Consider the following 18165-nt stretch of genomic DNA (forward strand, 5'->3'; position numbering starts at 1 on the left):
CAACGGTAGGGGGATCGGGCTTCAAGAAGGTTACGTTCAACCCAAAAAGTGCGGGGAAATGAATGATACTACACTTGATGCATTTCTGATGCGCCGATGGCCAAGATCTTGATGAACTCCAAACGCCGCATCACGGAGCAGAATCTATTAGGGCTAGCCACTGCACAGTTCTCCTGAGGGTATAGCCTGGTATCGTCCGTTATTTCGCTGTCGTGCGGTGTCGTGCGTGTAACCAAGCCAAAACCATGTTGCGATCTCATTATGTGTTATTAAAGGCCAGCGCCTGCCAGCGTTGGACTTAACGCATCGTTACTCAAGCTGACTTTGTCACCGATAATTATAACCTTCCGTGGAGGACTAATCCACCTTGACTCCCTCTCCTAGTAGCCCGAGTCCGATTCTTCGCAAAAACAGGGTGCACTAGGTACTCCGAGTCAGCGCTTATCCGTTCCCATATAAAGGTGATTGCGTGCTCGTCTCGATCTGTTCCGTTGGACCATCGACGCATGCGAACCAATAAAAAAGCCATTTGTTGCCTTGAAGCCGCTGGCAATGATTTCGGCCCCGCTGGTCCGCGGTATGATCGTGATTCATCTGATCCACGCGTCAATCTGATAAACACATTGACAACGGGATCGCCCGCTTTTGTAATATGCGGGGCAAGTATATGGAGTGCTCGCCGCGGGATCGGCCCAATACATACTACAGGCAATGTACTCATTGCACGCGATTGCATGCGATTTATCCTAGGGTGCAGCCCTAGTGAATAACACAAAAAAGTATTGTTTTAAAAACATTCTTTCACAGGCGCTGCTTACTGCGGAACATAGTCCGTCCGTCTAGAGCGGGAAAGATTTCGTTTTCTCTTCCCAGCATCTACATCAGAGGTTCAGTTCGAAAGGGTTCAAAGATGGGAATGTTAAATTAATGTCGGAATTATGAGTCTCAAGGCTATGCATGTTGCTCGCCTCGACGACCGAGGGGATCCCTTATCCGTCGGAACGCATCATCTCAGATCATCTCGTGAGTCGTGAGACCCTGGTCTGTTGCTGCCAATATGACTAGAATATCACGCGACCAATCATGAATTGCCTGCATACGATTCATGAAACGAGATGTATGATTGCGATCAGGTACAATGCTGAGTACATATCAGATAATATAATCAGATCATTAGTATGTACAAAACTGTAATGACTTCAGTGTATCATATGAGTGATGAAAAGATGACAGGTGAAGATGAGGATGAGTTAAACGCGACCAAGCAGTAAAGGGGCGTTCGAGATAAATACATTAGCACGATGTACCTACTTGCTAAACGAAAAAAAACCAGGAAGATAGATTCATGCCTTGTGAGGGGGGAGGATAGATTGCAAGATAGATAAGGTAGGAATGGCTCGGTGTCGGAGGAGATATGTCACAGACTAGAATGCAGTAGACGGACATTATTTTGCGCCGGGAGCGATCAGGCTCTGATTCGCCACCCGTCGCCCTTTCTGCGCTCTCGGCCAACGCCCCCGAACGCTTCTCGCACGACAAGCCATAAAGCGGTGGATGAAATCGAATCCTTGATCTCCTCAGCGGTAAGCGTTAACTCGCCCGAATTAGAGGCAGTTCGGATAATGCTCTGCGCAGCAACCATACGACGGTGCACCGCAAGGCGCTCAACATCTATGTCTGGCAACGGAAAGGGGACTTTCAGGAGTCCGACGACTTGGGGATGGTGTGGGGTCGGCTTAAGTGTGGCAACTTTCAGTCGAACGACATGGTCTTGCTGTTGTGCAGAACTGTGCATCAGTGGCGGATGACCTGTGCGTTGCACCGTGAGAGTACACGTCCAAGGCGTCTCTGAATCCTCCGCTTCACTGTCGTCACCGGAATCGTCCGCGCGGTGAGCGCTACTTCCGATGCTATTGCTACCATCTGAACTGGTACTGTGGTGCGAGGACCTTGACTGACTATGGCTTGTTGGTAAAGTATCGAGGGCCGATGGGGGGTCACACAAACGAGATGGCGATTTGTGAACCGACCTCATCAACAGAGGCTCGGATGCCACAACCGCGCTTCCGCGGCGGCTAACGCTCCCATTCTCGGGGCCTTGCGTCGGTAATCTCCTATCAGTACGGGACTTCCTACCCCGCTCCTTTTCCTTTTTCAGCCCTCGTGACCACTCAAAACGCACCTCCACCTGCGGAGCGCTAGCTCCAGCGAGATCCCCGCGCCCATTTACGCTCAATTTGCCCATCATTCCATTCAAAAGGCCTGTGTCTGTGCCCTTCAGCCATTTACGGACAACCCAAACATACTTAGTGGGTCGGCCTTTGAGTGGAGATATTGATGGATAAAGGGAAGCCTGGATACCGAGGACAGGAGGACAGAGTGTGACAGTGGATGACATTCCTGACAATGAAGTGCGTGGGGGGTTATCATTAAAACGAGGTACATCCACAACTTGAGGACTCGACAGGTGTATGTCATGCGATCGGCGAGACGGGACACAAGTTATGCTCGGCAAACCCTGCAAATCGACCGTCGGCGTCACTAATGGGAGCGTTCGTGAAGACGTGTCTCTTTTCTTGAACATCTTGGTAAACAACTTTTTAGCGCCTCCGCGCTGGGGCTGTGCGTTGCTTGTTATGGTTTCGTCTGTGGTAGTGGGAATGAAGGTAAAGCTGGGTTTACGAAGAATATCCGTGTGCGAAGAAGGCGGAAGGAGAGTGGTGCAAATTTCGGGCGTAACAGGCCTGCTGTTCGAAGAGTGGGTAGGTGATCGAGGGAACAAACCTAGTTCTCGTTTGGGATCATCAATGCTAGTGCGCGCGCTGCTGCTTGGTAGTAAAGTACCTGGCAACGGAACAGTGCCCCAGACTTCGATGGGTTCGAGGATAGCCAGACCAAGAATTTCCAAACCTCTCTTGGCGAATTTAGCCACTTTGGCATCAGTGCCAGCATCAACTATAACATTGGTCATGACGTTATGAGCTTGAAGATTGTAAAGTGGAATGATCATGCGACGTCCCGAACTCGCAGTTGACGACGAATTATATGATGATATAGAGGTTGCAGAGGTGTAAGCTGAAAACGTAGACGTCTCTGACTGGCCGGAAGGAGTTCTTCGAAGATCAATGGAATCAGAAGTGGTGTCAACTGTATCTGGGGTTGACTGGTCGAGCGCCTGGACAGTCGCATGGGGTCGATCATGACGAGATTGCGGGGGTACAAGTTGAACCTGGAGATTGAGCGGGTGATTTGATTTACTCGGTGGAGGTCGCACAACAATGAATGTCTGAACGACATATTGTTGAGCCCTTCAGATTCGACCAGAACAGTATGAGACGCGCCTCATTTACAAGTTTCTCCCTCTTGTCTTTTTTCTTCGCCTTGGAATCACTAGCAGTGTAATCCAGTGGCTGAGAATCAACATCTGGCTCTGGAGCGTCATTGGTTGGAGTGACATTATTTGGAGTTGATAATGACTGATGTGAGCGTTGCTCCTGACTCGGTTGTGGAATGGATGATAGGAAGGAGGAGAAACTGGAGAACATGATCGTCTTACGAAGAAGGGCGAACCCGGAACACTCAAACGACCATCAAGGATCAGCAGGAAGAAAGTGTTTGAGTATCTTGCCAGCTTAGCGGCTATGTACGTACGGGTTATTATGACATTGATTACTTCATATATACTCACTCCGTCGGCACTGCGGCACCCTACAGCGACAAATACGGGTCACGTAAGGTCATGATACTACAAGAGGCCTGTCAACCGCAAAGCTGCGCCTGCAGAAACGTGAAAGTGTATGGTAACCGATGCGAAGGAATTGCATGCCACTGGATGCTGCGGCGGCCTCGTCCAAAACTTTGCACTTCGGCGCTTAGAGTAGCACAGTTACATAAATATAGTACTAGCCTAATGCTATCATGTTTTCAATCTCAGGCTCTCCATTTAGCGATACTCTGAGAGGAGAGGAAATAATTGCTACTCAGTGTGCCTGTCCTGCCAGGCCGCTGGGGCTGCGCACCTCAAGAAGGTTGACGCATATAACGAGCCTAAGGGACGGTAGCAAGTGGATGGTAAGTGTTTATGAGTGGTAGTGATATAGTAGCGGTGACTATAGGTGGGATGTCGTGTAGGCTTGGGTCTTGATGACGTCAAGCGGGGTGCTTCGCAGAAGGTATTCGATTTCGAGTTGCCCGGCAAGTTGCAGATTCGGAGACTAATAGTGTATTAGATATTAGAACCCTTGCTTATTTCGATGATTGTAGAGTACAACTCATACTCCGGACTGTATATCTCGTTGGCCAAAGGACCCCCAAATTGAGTAGGCCACCACCAATGATGAGATGCGCTCGGCCCGCTCTAGCATCCATGGAGATGAGACGAGTCCATCATGTACTAACGGGGATATGCGTTTGTCCGCAATGCACCAAATTCAGTAGTCCTCCTTCACTGGAGAAGCGTAATTTCCAGTGTCCGACTGTACTAGTAGATGCGAAGGTCGAGCAACCCTAGCATTTACGCAATAGTGCGTTCTTAGAAGTCAATGACCACTATGCGAACACGCAGCAGGCAAGGTGCTGCAGGACTCACATCTCCAATCGACACGCTGTCTAGCCATGAATGAGGCACCTGTATGTTATCGGTCCAACCGCAGCCCGCAGCTGGCCAGGACCAAACCGTAGGTACTAGGCACGCCAAAAGTTTGTCTGTTGGCGGCCATGTGGTCGAAACTCTGCCGACGGCATTTCCTTAATTGTCATAGTTTCGGTTGCCGCGCCGGTTCGTGGTAATCGATTGATTTGTCATGGAAATATCCAGTCAGTTGACAAGTCTGTGGGCACTCTTGTGCAGTTGTGTAAGTAGTGAGAAACAAAATGTTTGCTTGATTGCAGGCAGATCAGGTGGAAATTCCGAAAGGGTAACACGGCGGTTCCGACCTGTGCAAAAGTGAGCTGCCCGCCCACACTGCCACAAACTTGGCAGGTCGGATAGACACCCGGGGCCCCAGTCACAGTATCTAGTAGATGTGACTATGTAGCCAAGTGACTTGCGTATGAGTATAGTAGAAAATCGTAAGGTAATAGGCTGTGCAAGAAAGGGAGCGGTGGGTGGGGAAAAGAAAATACGAAAATGTGGCAGGCTGCAGACAGGAGGTTAGAGCTTGCTGGAGTCTGGCACTGTGGTGATTAGGCGGAGAAAAGAAGCCACATGCTGCACAGCCGCTGCACGATGTCCTTATTCTAACCCTATACCCGTACCTCGCTTGGGGGTAGACAAATGAGCACAATCATTCATGTCGTCACCAGGCCTCCCCAGGGTGTTTGAACTGGCTGCGCCCAGTTGGAAGCAAGGCAATCGAAGTTATTGGGTATTTAGGTGCTTGCATTTACCACAAACGATGTGTGTTCGGTCTGCAGAGAGATGACAGAGTTGTCAATTTAGATTGAATTCAAGATTTCTATTGAATGGTGAGTGGTTAATGGAAACAAAAAAATTACTGTAACCTGATGTATATGGAAGTCGGGGACTCATGAGAGAGAGACAGTGGAAAGAAATAACATAATCATACTGCGAAAGTATGAGATTAATGCTGAATAGTACTGGAACGCAGACCTTCAGCGAACATGTCCAAAATTTCGAAACGCAACATTGACTCACTTGTCATCTATTCGCGGCAACGCGACGTCGTCTGAAACTTGCAAACCAACTTAATAGTACACGAGTGTCTCGTACATCTCTTGATGTTCAAGGACCAACACAGACACCAAAATCAAGGGATGCAGCAATGCCATTTCCACCAAAGATGTTCGGTAGAATCTGTCTTTGGTCTTAGAGGACTTCGTAAGACCACATCATTGGTGACTGAATTCGCATAGACACCGGGCCAATTTAAATGTGTATATGGTTTGAAATAGAATGACTCGGAAGTTATAAATGTGTCGTTTGCAGTCCCGAAGACCTGAACCAGACTCCCGTTCAACTTTGAATTATGGATTGGGCCCTGTATGAACTGCATTCTGAACAATTTGACAGACCTGGACTGGAGTAGTTCGCATGAAAAGTTCCCTGCGACTTAGAAATGAGAATTGTGAGTGTTTATGCATAACCCCCATCAGACCACTCACTTCGTGCCCATAACAATGTTATGTATATTAACATGGTACTGGCGCAAAGTACTGAGTCAGGGTGTCATCAGCAGCAAAGGTGCTGCTCTAGGCGTTCGCGTTAGCCACAAAATATAGCAAATACTAGGAGTAGACGTACCGCGCCTTATGCCTAGGTAACTCTTTCGATATCCGCCGCAAAGTTAGTGACAGCAAGCGCACGCCAAGCCAATCGTCCGAAAGTATATCAGTGCGGCTACACCATTTGTGACTGGAAGAAAAGATAACAACGCGGAGGAAGAGTCAGAGGATATGGGCGTTATCTATGAAGGCGGTAGGCCATAGAATAGCTTGAAATATCCAGTGTGCCATCATAAGACACGAAAAAGCAAGCGCAATGTGCATGTTCTCGTGACAGGAACAAGACGCCAGGGTGCGCATGACGAGAATTGACCATTCGAGAGATTTTATGCCCAGAGACCTGTATGGACACTGTGTCTTTGCTGAGATAAGACCTGACAAGGAGTGACCACTGAACATCAGATCAGGGAGATGTCAAAACATGGAGCCTGTCGTACAAGTCAATAGTAAAACTAGGACCGCTAGCTCGCGAACATAATGGAATCTAAACAGCAAGGCATGGTGTTGAAGTTAGAACAACGAGATACTCTGAGACGATAGAGAAGGTCAGATAACCCAGTGTGAAAATAGCGGTCATGCATTACCGTCCCCAGGAATAGAATCAAGCGGCAGGTCATGGCAAAACAAATGATGAAATATATGTTTTACGATGAGGAGTCAGGTCTGACAGAAGGTAGAGTGATGACTTCATTCCTCGGTCGTTCTTCACCCTGACCCAGGATCACACCATCATCTACTATTCCGACATCTTCGTCGTCCCCATCAGTCAGAAACTCGGTAGCAGATGGACCGTCGTCCTCGGAGAGGCGAATTTGACCTTCTGGCCTTGTCCACGTTTGTAGTCTGTGTTTGTATAAGTCCAAATTATGTAGCACAAACTCAACTAAATGATCGCACTGGTGGGATACTACTGCACGCAGAGTACTTGCGCGACGCCAAAGCAAGTAAAGCAAGCACAACGTGGAAGTGGTGAAGAGGAATATCAGGACAAAATTTCCCAATGGCTGTGGCTTATTGCCTTCGCGAGGTTCTGTTTGGAGAAGCGAGATTAGCGTTGGGAAATAAGGGTGTCTGATTTTGTAGCTGACCTCCAGGTGCTACTAGTACGATACTAGGTGCCATATGGAATGAAAGTCGATTCTCCCTTAACGAGACAAGTAGGGGGCAACGGGAAGAAGTGAATGAGTATTACTCAGTTATAATTCAACTCCCACTGAACAATTGAAGATAGCACCAACCGATTCAGACGTCATGTGACTACTAAGCCTCAGGCATAACAGGGCAATCTATGTATAGCATGGACTCTCGAAAATCGATATACATGCAAGACCGATGTTGGAAGGTAGGTAGAATTTTCAGTTGAAACCACGACGTAACTACGACGACGTATTGCCTCATCATCTGAACCAGGCTCTCGTCTCATGCATATGACCCCTCAGTTCGCCCTGAGAGATTGAGGCACCGACATTGGTCAGATTTTTATAAATGCTCAAGATTGGCCCACAGGTTCAACATGAAGTTCTTTCCATGGATCATGTCAAAGCGAAATTGTGGCGGCTTTGATCCCCCAATAGATTGGCAACGTGCTGTGCTCCTCCGCTGATTGTAGCTTCCCGAGGCCTTAAGTTTATCCTGTGAAATGATCACCAGATATTCATTCAAAGGAATTTGTTGTAGAAGGACAATTTAATTCAGGACGCACTTACCACATCCGTCATACGTACTAGGGTGAACCATATGGACAGTCCAAGCAGAGGCAGAGCGCAAGGACACCAATGATGACATGAAGATACCAGCCAGGTGGGTCCAAGGTATCCAAATAAGTATGCAAGCAGATTTAGGAAGAGAAGGAAATCATTAACACAGGTATACATGCAAAAATATAGAAGCATGTGGGTGGCGTGCTGTGAATGAATAAGTACGTGGGTAGCAGTAGTAGTGGTACATGCATCGAAAATATTGATGCTTATCGTATGGTGGACTTGAAGGTCATGTCACTGCCTTCATTTTTGTCCTTGTCATCGGGCGCGGACCACACCCTAAACATCTTAATGGTCTCCTCCTTGGGACTGACAGTAAATACAGAACATCCGTCAGGGGCCATACAAGAGTGGCCCACAGGAGCGGAGTGTGCTTTGACGTTAACAATTTGTCGACAGGAAGGGTAAGAATGAACGGCGAGTGAGTTTTCTACACCTACGGCTGATGCATGAGCTGCCGGGTGTACGTTAATTTGGGGTACAGCCCACGAAGATCCGTGGGTGCTCAAGAGCTCCTTGCAGTGGAGGGACCAGTGCAAAGATGTGATAGTTGTCTGTAAGGGGATGGTATGCACAGGGCCAGAGGATGGGGCCATCTTTCCGGTATTCCAAATGTGTATTGCACCATCGGGGGAACCCCCTCCACTTGCCAACAGGCCATGCTGCCATGGACTCCATGATAAGGCCTTTAAAAATGTGATGACTGCGGCGGAAAGGTAATCTCATTATGCTACATACCTTGACCGGACCTTTGTGTTTCATCCGGATATTTTTGTCCCCATTCGTTAGAAGATTACTTGCTCTATGGTCCCATATATGGACAATACCACTGTCATCCCCTGTGGCCAGATGGTGTCCGTCAACCGACCATTTTACACCGTGTACTCGGCGTTTATGGCCCATGATGTTGGCTATCTCAGCCCGCATCCGGATATCGAACAGAGTCACATTGCCGCCAGCTCTGCCAACGGCAAGAACATCACCATTCCAGTGCATGCCTCCCATGCCATGACCATCATCGACCCAATCTACGAGCTGCATTCCTTTCTCGGCATCCATAACTCTAACATCACCAAATGTCGTCCCAAGCGCGAGGAGATAAGGTTTGGCTTTGCCACCCCAATCAATACTGTGGACTGTCCCGTCTGAAAGTGAGGAACGACATAGGTGGACTACTGCCCGGGATTCAAGGTCCTGAAAATACACGTCATATTTGAAAGCAACCCCGATGCAGTTGGCATGCGACCATGCCATTGGAGAGGCGAAAAGGTCCGTAGACATCCCAGGTCCGTCGAGTGCTAGTACAAAATGGTTCCGAGCCCCTAAATTGGCCTTTGCTGAGAGCAAAGATGCAGCACGCGAAGTTGAAAACAACTCTGAAGCACTTCGGCGAAGCAATGAACGAAAACATCGGTCTGAATAGAGTGAGGGAGAGTTGGTAGGACTTAATACACGGTCATCGAGTAGACCAAATGCTTTGGCGATACGATTTGTTCTCGGTGTAATATTCAATGGGAATGACGTTGAAGTTCGGACTGTCACAAATCGGTCTCCCTAAATCTCCTCTGTGTAGCATGATATGTTGGCTAAGCAAGGTTCTTACGTTTATCTCCTCGATTGGAGTCTCCGGTACTAATGGTCTTGCCAAATCTTGTCCCAAGTGAAGCGAAGCCACGGAGACCCGCCTTCGCTTCCGGGTTGAATATGTGCTCGAAACACTAGCGCGTGATGGAGTACGCTTTATCGTGGCACACGTTGGGGTGATAGCATCTGTAATACTGTCGTATTTACTGTGGATTTCATCAGTTCCCGCCTGTAGATAACACGAGAATACAAACGAGGACATGATAGTTTGCTGCAGTATGAAAGAAGGGGACCCGGAGAGTGAACAGATAACTTCTTCCAACTCCAGTCAAAATCTGGCAGTGACTCTTGATCGTGACGCGTTTCCGTCGTTGTTACGGTTAGAAAGGCAACCGGTGGATAGTATCAGTGTTTGTTTGAGTCTAAAGATAAACCAAACAACCCCATTCTATATGATACGGTTGTAACTTGTCACACGGGCTACGACAGTCACTTCAACCCGAAGTTTGATTCAACTGACTCGCGCAGGCTGGTTGGCAAGCACCGCGGTCATTTGAAACAGTTACTCCCTGGACTTGTATCTAGCATACTATCGTCGCGCCACGCCACTGCACTGCCAATACCCACCAAGTTTCTCGAAGTCGGCCAATAGTACTCATCGGACTCTGAGTCGGATGTTGGTTTTTGCGACACCCGATATGACACAGCCTAGACTTCTTAGCGAAGGGCGCTGCTGGTTGACAACTTTCTGGCCACGTTGTTAGATAAATACTTGGACATATAGTATTTGAATGATTGGCAGGCAAATCGTGATGTCGGGACCATGCTATCGTAAGCCCATGGACGCAGTGCCACTGTTGTACACTTTGACAAGATTGGTTAAAAACGCGACTTCCTTCTAAGGTGTAGTTGTATTCTGGTGTCGATCGCTGTGGTAGTCCCGGCCATCCAGTGAAAGGACAGTGGCGTGCTCAAATATACTTGCTCGATGCTTGTACAATTGTTGTGGTCATCATCACCGAAACCTGGCAATTGCAATTTATGTAAACTAGGGATCAGAAACTACTAGTATCAAAATAACCTCATGTCGAGCGATTGGCCCTCGCTGAGTTTGCAAAAGTACCTGCCAGTACGTATGTTGAGTCCTGAAGACAGATGTTCATCCCGAGCTGGGACGTACCGTGCGAGTGAAATGATAGCATAACCACCTGAACATCTCTGGTAAAATCTATAAACAGGGATAGCTTGTACACTGTAATTAAGACATATGTACAGGGCTCGACAAACACACAATCAAGATTCAAGACCCATCGAGATTATCTCCGCAATGCCCACTACCTCGCGACATCACTGACACGAATAGCGGTCCAATTAACGCTTCATCCCATAGCTGCTAGCTTAGATAGCAGCAAAGTACGAACGGATTAAATAATTTCCTTGAGATTAAATATAAGGTGAATATGACCTGTGGATCTAGACCCTCCAGATTGAGCGTGGATTGATCCACCGACATGCGTTCTGTGAGTTGAAACTCATGGATCATTCATCATCCCTTGGTGGGAGAAGGAGCTTCTTCTTCGGGCGCTCATACGGGGTGTGTTGTGAAGAACGCCACTTTGGATTGTAGGGTTCATCATCAGTAGGGACGATTTGGTCAAGTTCTTCAAAGCGGTTTTCCGATTCCGAATAATCAAGAGGTGCGATTAGTACTTTGTGACTAATCTTTGCACGTCTTCTGTGTTTTGGATCATGAGTGACGGCGGATTTCTTCCGTTGCTGCTCCGAGTCTCTGAACTTGAGCAATGGCAGAACGTCTGTACGAGCAAACTCTCCCGGTGATGTCATCACCGACCAAACAAATCGCATCATGGCCAGCTCGGGAGTGGTGTAAACTGGACGCCCAGGAGAAGGCAGGCGAGGTATAACGTAGGATAGGGCGTCACGTGCTCTAGAGCCAAGTGGGGTGTGGGGTGCTATCATTCCTGACCCAAAGGTATTCGCCAATTCAGCCCAGTGAGATGTCTCTGCCTCGGCCGCTAGCTTATCGTGATCCTTGTAAAATTGAACAGCGGAGATATTCAGGAAGCGAACACCTTCCTCAGTGATAAGGATATCGTGAGGGAGGAGAGATCCCAATAGAATTCCGTGTCTCTGGATATCAGCTACTGCTGCAAAAACAGCGGCACGATCGGTAGGACACACGCGCCCTGTATGAAATGAGCGCGAACAACAGCATCAAGTATAACTTCAGCTTACGTCCAATAATGGGCTCACACATGACACCAATGATCATTCCACTTTTGTAAACGTGGGCGAGTAGTTTATAAGTGTAATGGCTGACACCAGCCTCGTTCATGAGCTTATGCCCAAGACTCTCTGCAGCAACAAATTGAGACCAAAGTGCGTGTACGCCCATGAAGAGGTCGACTTCCATTTCTGTACGAGGAGGTATGAGAATCATGTTCAAGAGGGCATTACACTACATGACCTTCGTGAATTCCCTCCCATAAAGCGCAGTCCACAATGCGAGTAATTTCTATATCATCCAAATTGACCTTCTTCGTCCAAACCGGGCATTTCAAACGAACAAACTCCTTTCTAGTGTAGATCAGGCTGTAGGTATTGTCCTTGGGGATCGTTTGTGAATAATGAGTGGAGGATGATTTCAGTTACTCTCACCTTTTGCCTCACAAGATGTGCACAATTGTTCTCTGTACCAAACTGCAGATTATCGAGCATCGTCTGCAGCACTTCTTGCAGGTAATAAAAGGCCTCCTTGTCAGATGAGCATAAGTTCTGAGTCGAGGGTGATTGAAGATAGTCAATGCCAGGACGACGATAAGGTTCTGCTTGGATACATAGGACTTGGCCATTCCTCCACAGATGGTAGAAGCGCCCAAGCTCATGTTCGGTATAGCCGCCTATACGGAAAGTGAGATTTTCGAAATCGGTTGTGCGCCTGAGTTTGCGGATGGTGAGATCCTTCTACGGGAGGGGCTCAGTTCTGCAAAAATAGTGGCGTAATAGTTGGACCTACACTTGCGTACTCCATGTCGGTGACTTTGAGAGGGCAAAACACGTTCGTTCTTGCTGTGTTTCATCGTGCCAATCGATAATGATGGTTAATACTAGAGTTTCCTCAAACGGATGTCGGATGAAGCACGTGGCAGTACTTCTACTTCAAATATTACGTTTGGTTCTCCTTCGAGACGATCTTCAATACAGGCTGCATATTCAAGTGAGACTAAGACAGTCCAAGCGAAATGATTTTCGCTTGGACTGTCTATGGTTGGCTTTGCTCATGAAGTCGATCTATCCCATTGAATGGGCGCGATCCAGCACAACCTGTATACAAGCCTAGTTGAATGTCTTGTCCTGTTTTTCCCTAGGAATCTTGACGAGCCGACGTCACCGAAGCTCGTTACTTAACTTCACTGCCCTGGTGAGTCCATACTACCACCAGTTTTACTTCGTCCCATAAGAGATATTTGTCTCAAGAGTCGACACTCGTCTCTACTTTAAAATGCGCGGTGAGTCGACAGTAGCACTCCATCACTCCTCGCAAAAGTATTAACGATGTGCATCTCTCAAGCCTACTTCTGTTCACTCCACCAGGTACGATTCTATGTACTTGAGCCTTGCTCTAAGGGCATGAGCGGACGACCTTGTCCATCCCCTCGAGTATCGGAGGATGCGAAATTTAGCTTGCCTTGCGTCAAATGCCGCGGCCGCTAAGTACGTCTTCCCTGATTATGTTGTTGTATTTTTAATTATTATTCATATAGTCGATTTATGCAAGTGGGGACACTTCATCATCGTAGCTGACAATCACCAGGCACAAGCTCCTATTAGCCACGCACGATGGCTAACATCTTAATCTGGTGATATGATGTCATCGGGAACACGCTACTCGATATATGCGTGACGGTTTGATTCATTCTATTTATTCTTACTCTATTTCAGGTCCCTAATTTTGCCAGCAATATTGTCTAACTTTCTGTGTAGCATACCGCCCAAGTCTCGGATCTAACCAGTGAGTGCGAATCCTTGATAACTAAATGCACGTTGACATATGGCCTTTGACAAGACATCCACGAATAATTCCATCATCCTCCTAGACCCCAACCACTTGCCTGTATTATCTGCCACATCCCTCAGTCTGTATCCTTTATGATCTATTTAACTAACGCTATAGACATCAGCGTAGACATCATATTTTACCTACTCGCCCATAATCATGAATCAGACTCCTTCCTTCCATTTCACTCAAGATCTTCGTTCTGTCACTCAACAGTCGGACTAATCCTGCACAGACCGGCAAACCTTGTCGTAAGACTAGTCCAGGTGAGATGCACGCGCTCTGGTTTCGCCTAAACCTGGAAGAATGTAAGAATGCTGGTAAACTAAATTTATATCTAGATATCAGTATATGATGATTCCATCATCTCCGCCTACTCATCACAAAACAACCCTCATAACCATTGGCATCGGGGAGACTGAGTGTATCTCGCCAGCGTCCGGAGAGGCTCCCATTGATGCTACCGACCAGATAACCCCGATAAAGCCATTGTCCTCGATCGCCTTCGACCTAATAAACAGACGAGTTCATGCACGATACATTATATGAATTGAGTAGACATACATATTCTTTCAAAAAACTAACAAACCCGTCGCAAGGTCGTACCCTACCAATGAGATTGAATTGACCCCAAGCAGAATGACCCTGTCAAAAAAAATGAGAACAGTTGAAAGATAAGTAAATGATTAATGACCTCTCCTACGACAATAATATCTTGAATATAGAGGCCCTCGGCTTCCACGCCACAAGCCGATGGCTGCCTGTAAGAAAGTGGAACCATTTTCCCAGGCTCGTGCACCTCTGCACTGCCTGCGTGCTCGTGAATACGGATGCCAGATGGAAAAAATGCCTTGAGCGGATCACCCGAGCTCAGCGGTGGTGATTCTAGGTCGCCAGCAATGCTATCAGCGCCCCTCGAAACAGTTAAGTAATACTCTCGCAACTTCCATGTTTGACGGTGCTGCGCCACCATAGAATTATGGAGGATCGAAGGGGGGCGTCCAGACAGGAGCGCGGCATAGGTAGTGAATTCCGTGTACTAAAGATACCTTGTTTAATCGGAGGGTTTCAGGCTTGTGATATGAATCGACATACCGTAAAGACACCTTCCCACACACCTTGTAGGCTGCCCACTTTATATGCACCTGAGAATTGGCTAGCGAGAGGGCTTTTAGCAAGATTTATGCACCTCTGCCAGTCAGCTTCCCATTCAAGACTCTGATTCAGAGAGGATGGAAAGCTGTTTGGTGTGTGTAGTCCTTTGTGGACAGCCCTTGCTGGACCTACAAGTGGACCCACCAAGCTGAAGTAAGAGAGGATTGCAGGAATAGCCATCGTCGGTGGAGTTAGTTGGTATGGATTAGAATAGTGATTTATGCACGTAGGCTCAAGCAGGCAGGACCTGGGGATGAAGTCCTCCCATGGGGTGTGGCATATATTATACTTGGATTATCAGCAGGTGCATGGAGGTAGAAATAAGGATATACCTTGTTGGCTGCTAAAGCAGTCGGTTTCAAAACGGTTGCGAAAGTCCGATAGTTCCTTTCAGTACGCTGGAAACGATCTGTGAATGAGGGTTAAACAGAAGTACAGCGGTGGAGATAACCCATACGACGCACCGGGTCTGAGAAACAACCAAAACAACCACATTGCCAGAGAATTGTGCTCATTATCGAGCAGCCACACATCTTCCAAGAGCGCCTTCGAGGCGAACGATGCACCCTTATCATCGAACCAATACTCCATCAACCATTGCTCCATTCCAGCGTATTCCCTCAGTTGCTTGACATTCTTTCCGTCGTTTTCAAGCATCATTAGGTAGGCGAGCCAAAGCAACTCGCTGATCATCGGCGAATTCGACATGTCTGGTGCACAGATTCGAGAATCTGTCCGCGCCCGTATTCGCTTCAGGTAAACAAATCTCTTGCGCAACTCCTTCGATAAGACATCAGGCGTAGCGATATGCTGGCCTAGACGACGAACAGCAGCACTGAGATCGAATTTATACTCAAATATGCGTGCGCAAAGATGTAGATTTGCATCAAGTGATAGAGCATGGTATATGCTCCTGCAGCTTAGAAGTAAAGGGAGCAGGTCGGAGGGAGGTCCTATATCTGTCGTTGTTGCTGCGAAGAAAGCAATGTTCTCCATCACCTCCTGAGGGAGCCAGCCAAACGCAATGGCTTGAGTGGACATTATGTCGGTCGCAGTGGCAGTGAGCGTAGATTGTTTAAAAAACACTGTAGTTGTTGAGTTGTTGTGTAGTACCGGTATGTCCTGCCGGGCCGCCATCGGCCAGTCTTTTCCTTAGCAGGTGAAGTTAACCCAAACACTCGGTGTGAGAACATGTATTTTATACTAATAGGTATTATGGCGATGTACACAATTAAGGAGAACGCAGATCACATTGACGCTATTCCCATGACATGTCTTTGCACAAACTAAATATTGACTCCCATTCAGGGGGATGAACGCCGCTCGACACACGTCTCCAGCGACCCACAAAGTTGCGAGAAGAGATAACTAATGCGACCTTGTCAGCGACTACACAACAATTGTTTGAATCGACCTAACGCACTATAGCCTCTGAATAACGCTCGCCCAAGTTCAACCATCTGAGGGTCCAGCTACATACTGCTTGAGCGTAGAAAAGACAGCAGACTAGCCTTCCTTACTGGTTCACGGAGAAGAACGATTAGACCATCTGAGGGTCGTATCCGTCCCATGTAGCGGTAGCCACCCCAAGCAGATGCATATCGATCCTCTGTCTGTTGAACGAATTATTATATATGAAACAGGAAGGATTCTATGGCGCATACCACTCCTGTGATGATGACATCAAAAGCACCATGCGCACTTGGCTTTGACTCGCCGGCAGTGCCTCCGACGAAGCCAATTTCGAGGTGCTCTTGCCTCGGCGGAGAATAATAGGCCTTGAACGACGCGTTTTTTCCAGTAAATTCAATCCCTGCCTGTTGAAGATGTCAACCTTTGCTCTGGAACTAATGACAAGACTAGCCTCGGTCTCATGCCACCGACAGCCGATTGGCAAAAATGCATTTTCAAATACGCCTTGATTGCCTCCCAAGGGGAGGGGAATTGACGGAGAATAACAGTAAAGCTCTCTGAAAGTAACATAAAGAGGGAACCGGCCAAATGTTGGAAAAGGTGACGGAGCAGAGGGAGATGACAGCATATCCTTGTATACATCATAATATGGGGCCTATTCATATTAGTCCACGTGTGAGATGAACAAGTACAAAACTCAACGATGAAAGATCCCTGCCAGCGACCGGAAATCGTGCCAGGGATATATTGTCCAGGTAAGGAAGAAGGGGAGCGATAGAGAGGATCACGAATGGAACGCGTCCAATCAGGATCATGTCGCCGGCTCTTAAGCAGAGTGTCGAAGCGGTTGCCGTACATCGTGCCCGGAAAGTGAGTCTTGCAACGAGTATTAAAGTATACTATGTCCTCCTTTGTAGGCCCTGAAATACCGTTCGCGATCGCCTCTGCTCGAGTCTCTGGTAGGTGTGAAGGGATCATAAGAGGGCGAGTCTCCAAACGAGAGAAGTGAACGAGAATAGCATATGGAGCAACTGGTGGAAGGTTGAACGATACTGGCCGCCCAAAGTAGCATATGGTAGTTGAAACTGGACGAATGGGAGAATATACCCCATAAGCAGATGTGACAACAGTCTTGGGAGAATTTTCCAAAGGACAGAAATCGTACTCCAGCCCAGTGAAACATGGATACTGGAAAATGCGTTATAAAAATATAATAAGCATAATTAATAGAGAACGAACTCGAAACCCAGCAAAGGAGTATGGTGATAGCAGTTGCACGAACTCTCTCCTGAGTTCATCGGTTTCATCGCGTATAGACTCTGCGGAGGCATGATAATCACGGATGCAGGTAATGAAGACTGTGGGTGAATACTAACCTGAGCAGGACATCAACCAGAAGATGGAAACCGCCAAGACATTGATCTCATTCTCTGTGGGCCATCCGTTGTTGGTCTCGGCACCAACCATTAAGCGTTCCCGAAGGAAGCGCGTCATGAAAATTGGAAGTCGAGCCCAAAGCAACTGGTCCCAGTTCCGACCATCATCCTCCAGCATCATAATATAGATGGTGGAGAGGGACTCTAGAATGTCAGGATCAGCAACATCGCCTCGCCGAATGCGCTGAAGTGCTCGAAAACGTTTCCTCAGCTCATGCTCTATGTTATCGACTGTGAGCTGACCGCCTGGAAAATGTCTCCAAGGAGAAAATCTGTCCTTGAATAACATGAAGTACATATATGAGTTTGATTCAGGTGAAAGGGCACTGTTAGCCATGCGGCACGTTAATCGTAGGGAACGCAAGACACTTGGTGGGCCTTTGAGATGCTGGCGAGCTGCGATTAGGACAATTTGCTCTAAAAGCTCAGTTGGAGTCGTGATAAGAGAGGCGGACATGCTCGAGGAGGGACAAAACTCGAAGAATGACTCTGCTTT

At 47.6% G+C, this 18165-nt stretch overlaps 7 protein-coding genes across 7 annotated transcripts; 1 reads left to right on the forward strand and 6 right to left on the reverse strand.

Moving 5' to 3' along the window:
- Positions 1 to 1102: 1102 nt before the first annotated feature.
- Positions 1103 to 3637, reverse strand: F5147DRAFT_671126 (uncharacterized protein). Its single transcript, XM_041435571.1, has 2 exons — positions 3342 to 3637; positions 1103 to 3286 (listed from the first exon to the last, which is right to left on the reverse strand). Exons 1-2 carry the CDS (start codon positions 3543 to 3545, stop codon positions 1466 to 1468), a joined length of 2025 nt encoding a protein of 674 aa, XP_041297976.1. The 5' UTR covers positions 3546 to 3637; the 3' UTR covers positions 1103 to 1465.
- Positions 3638 to 5982: 2345 nt separating this feature from the next.
- F5147DRAFT_671130 (uncharacterized protein) lies at positions 5983 to 6455 on the forward strand. The gene is made up of 3 exons (XM_041435572.1): positions 5983 to 6070; positions 6124 to 6210; positions 6263 to 6455. Exons 1-3 carry the CDS (start codon positions 6053 to 6055, stop codon positions 6371 to 6373), a joined length of 216 nt encoding a protein of 71 aa, XP_041297977.1. The 5' UTR covers positions 5983 to 6052; the 3' UTR covers positions 6374 to 6455.
- A 205-nt stretch (positions 6456 to 6660) lies between these two features.
- Positions 6661 to 7475, reverse strand: F5147DRAFT_671137 (uncharacterized protein). Its single transcript, XM_041435573.1, has 4 exons — positions 7332 to 7475; positions 7141 to 7273; positions 6828 to 7086; positions 6661 to 6771 (listed from the first exon to the last, which is right to left on the reverse strand). Exons 1-3 carry the CDS (start codon positions 7363 to 7365, stop codon positions 6888 to 6890), a joined length of 366 nt encoding a protein of 121 aa, XP_041297978.1. The 5' UTR covers positions 7366 to 7475; the 3' UTR covers positions 6661 to 6771; positions 6828 to 6887.
- Positions 7476 to 7878: 403 nt separating this feature from the next.
- On the reverse strand, positions 7879 to 9998 carry F5147DRAFT_671138 (WD40-repeat-containing domain protein). The gene is made up of 4 exons (XM_041435574.1): positions 9842 to 9998; positions 9607 to 9793; positions 8742 to 9557; positions 7879 to 8689 (listed from the first exon to the last, which is right to left on the reverse strand). Exons 1-4 carry the CDS (start codon positions 9847 to 9849, stop codon positions 8210 to 8212), a joined length of 1491 nt encoding a protein of 496 aa, XP_041297979.1. The 5' UTR covers positions 9850 to 9998; the 3' UTR covers positions 7879 to 8209.
- A 795-nt stretch (positions 9999 to 10793) lies between these two features.
- F5147DRAFT_627824 (uncharacterized protein) lies at positions 10794 to 12726 on the reverse strand. The gene is made up of 5 exons (XM_041432723.1): positions 12625 to 12726; positions 12267 to 12572; positions 12076 to 12214; positions 11844 to 12023; positions 10794 to 11794 (listed from the first exon to the last, which is right to left on the reverse strand). Exons 1-5 carry the CDS (start codon positions 12637 to 12639, stop codon positions 11127 to 11129), a joined length of 1308 nt encoding a protein of 435 aa, XP_041297980.1. The 5' UTR covers positions 12640 to 12726; the 3' UTR covers positions 10794 to 11126.
- Positions 12727 to 13932: 1206 nt separating this feature from the next.
- On the reverse strand, positions 13933 to 15911 carry F5147DRAFT_671144 (uncharacterized protein). Its single transcript, XM_041435575.1, has 6 exons — positions 15285 to 15911; positions 15153 to 15229; positions 14761 to 15108; positions 14360 to 14704; positions 14230 to 14310; positions 13933 to 14175 (listed from the first exon to the last, which is right to left on the reverse strand). Exons 1-6 carry the CDS (start codon positions 15859 to 15861, stop codon positions 14029 to 14031), a joined length of 1575 nt encoding a protein of 524 aa, XP_041297981.1. The 5' UTR covers positions 15862 to 15911; the 3' UTR covers positions 13933 to 14028.
- Positions 15912 to 15985: 74 nt separating this feature from the next.
- Positions 15986 to 18138, reverse strand: F5147DRAFT_627828 (uncharacterized protein). The gene is made up of 8 exons (XM_041432724.1): positions 17610 to 18138; positions 17473 to 17552; positions 16936 to 17421; positions 16685 to 16888; positions 16485 to 16637; positions 16341 to 16433; positions 16244 to 16292; positions 15986 to 16188 (listed from the first exon to the last, which is right to left on the reverse strand). The coding sequence occupies exons 1-8, from the start codon at positions 18124 to 18126 to the stop codon at positions 16079 to 16081; spliced, it is 1692 nt and encodes a 563-aa protein (XP_041297982.1). The 5' UTR covers positions 18127 to 18138; the 3' UTR covers positions 15986 to 16078.
- Positions 18139 to 18165: the final 27 nt, after the last annotated feature.

This window comes from Suillus discolor (genome assembly GCF_016758755.1).
Source record: "Suillus discolor strain FC423 chromosome Unknown F5147scaffold_5, whole genome shotgun sequence".
Taxonomy (NCBI): domain Eukaryota; kingdom Fungi; phylum Basidiomycota; class Agaricomycetes; order Boletales; family Suillaceae; genus Suillus; species Suillus discolor.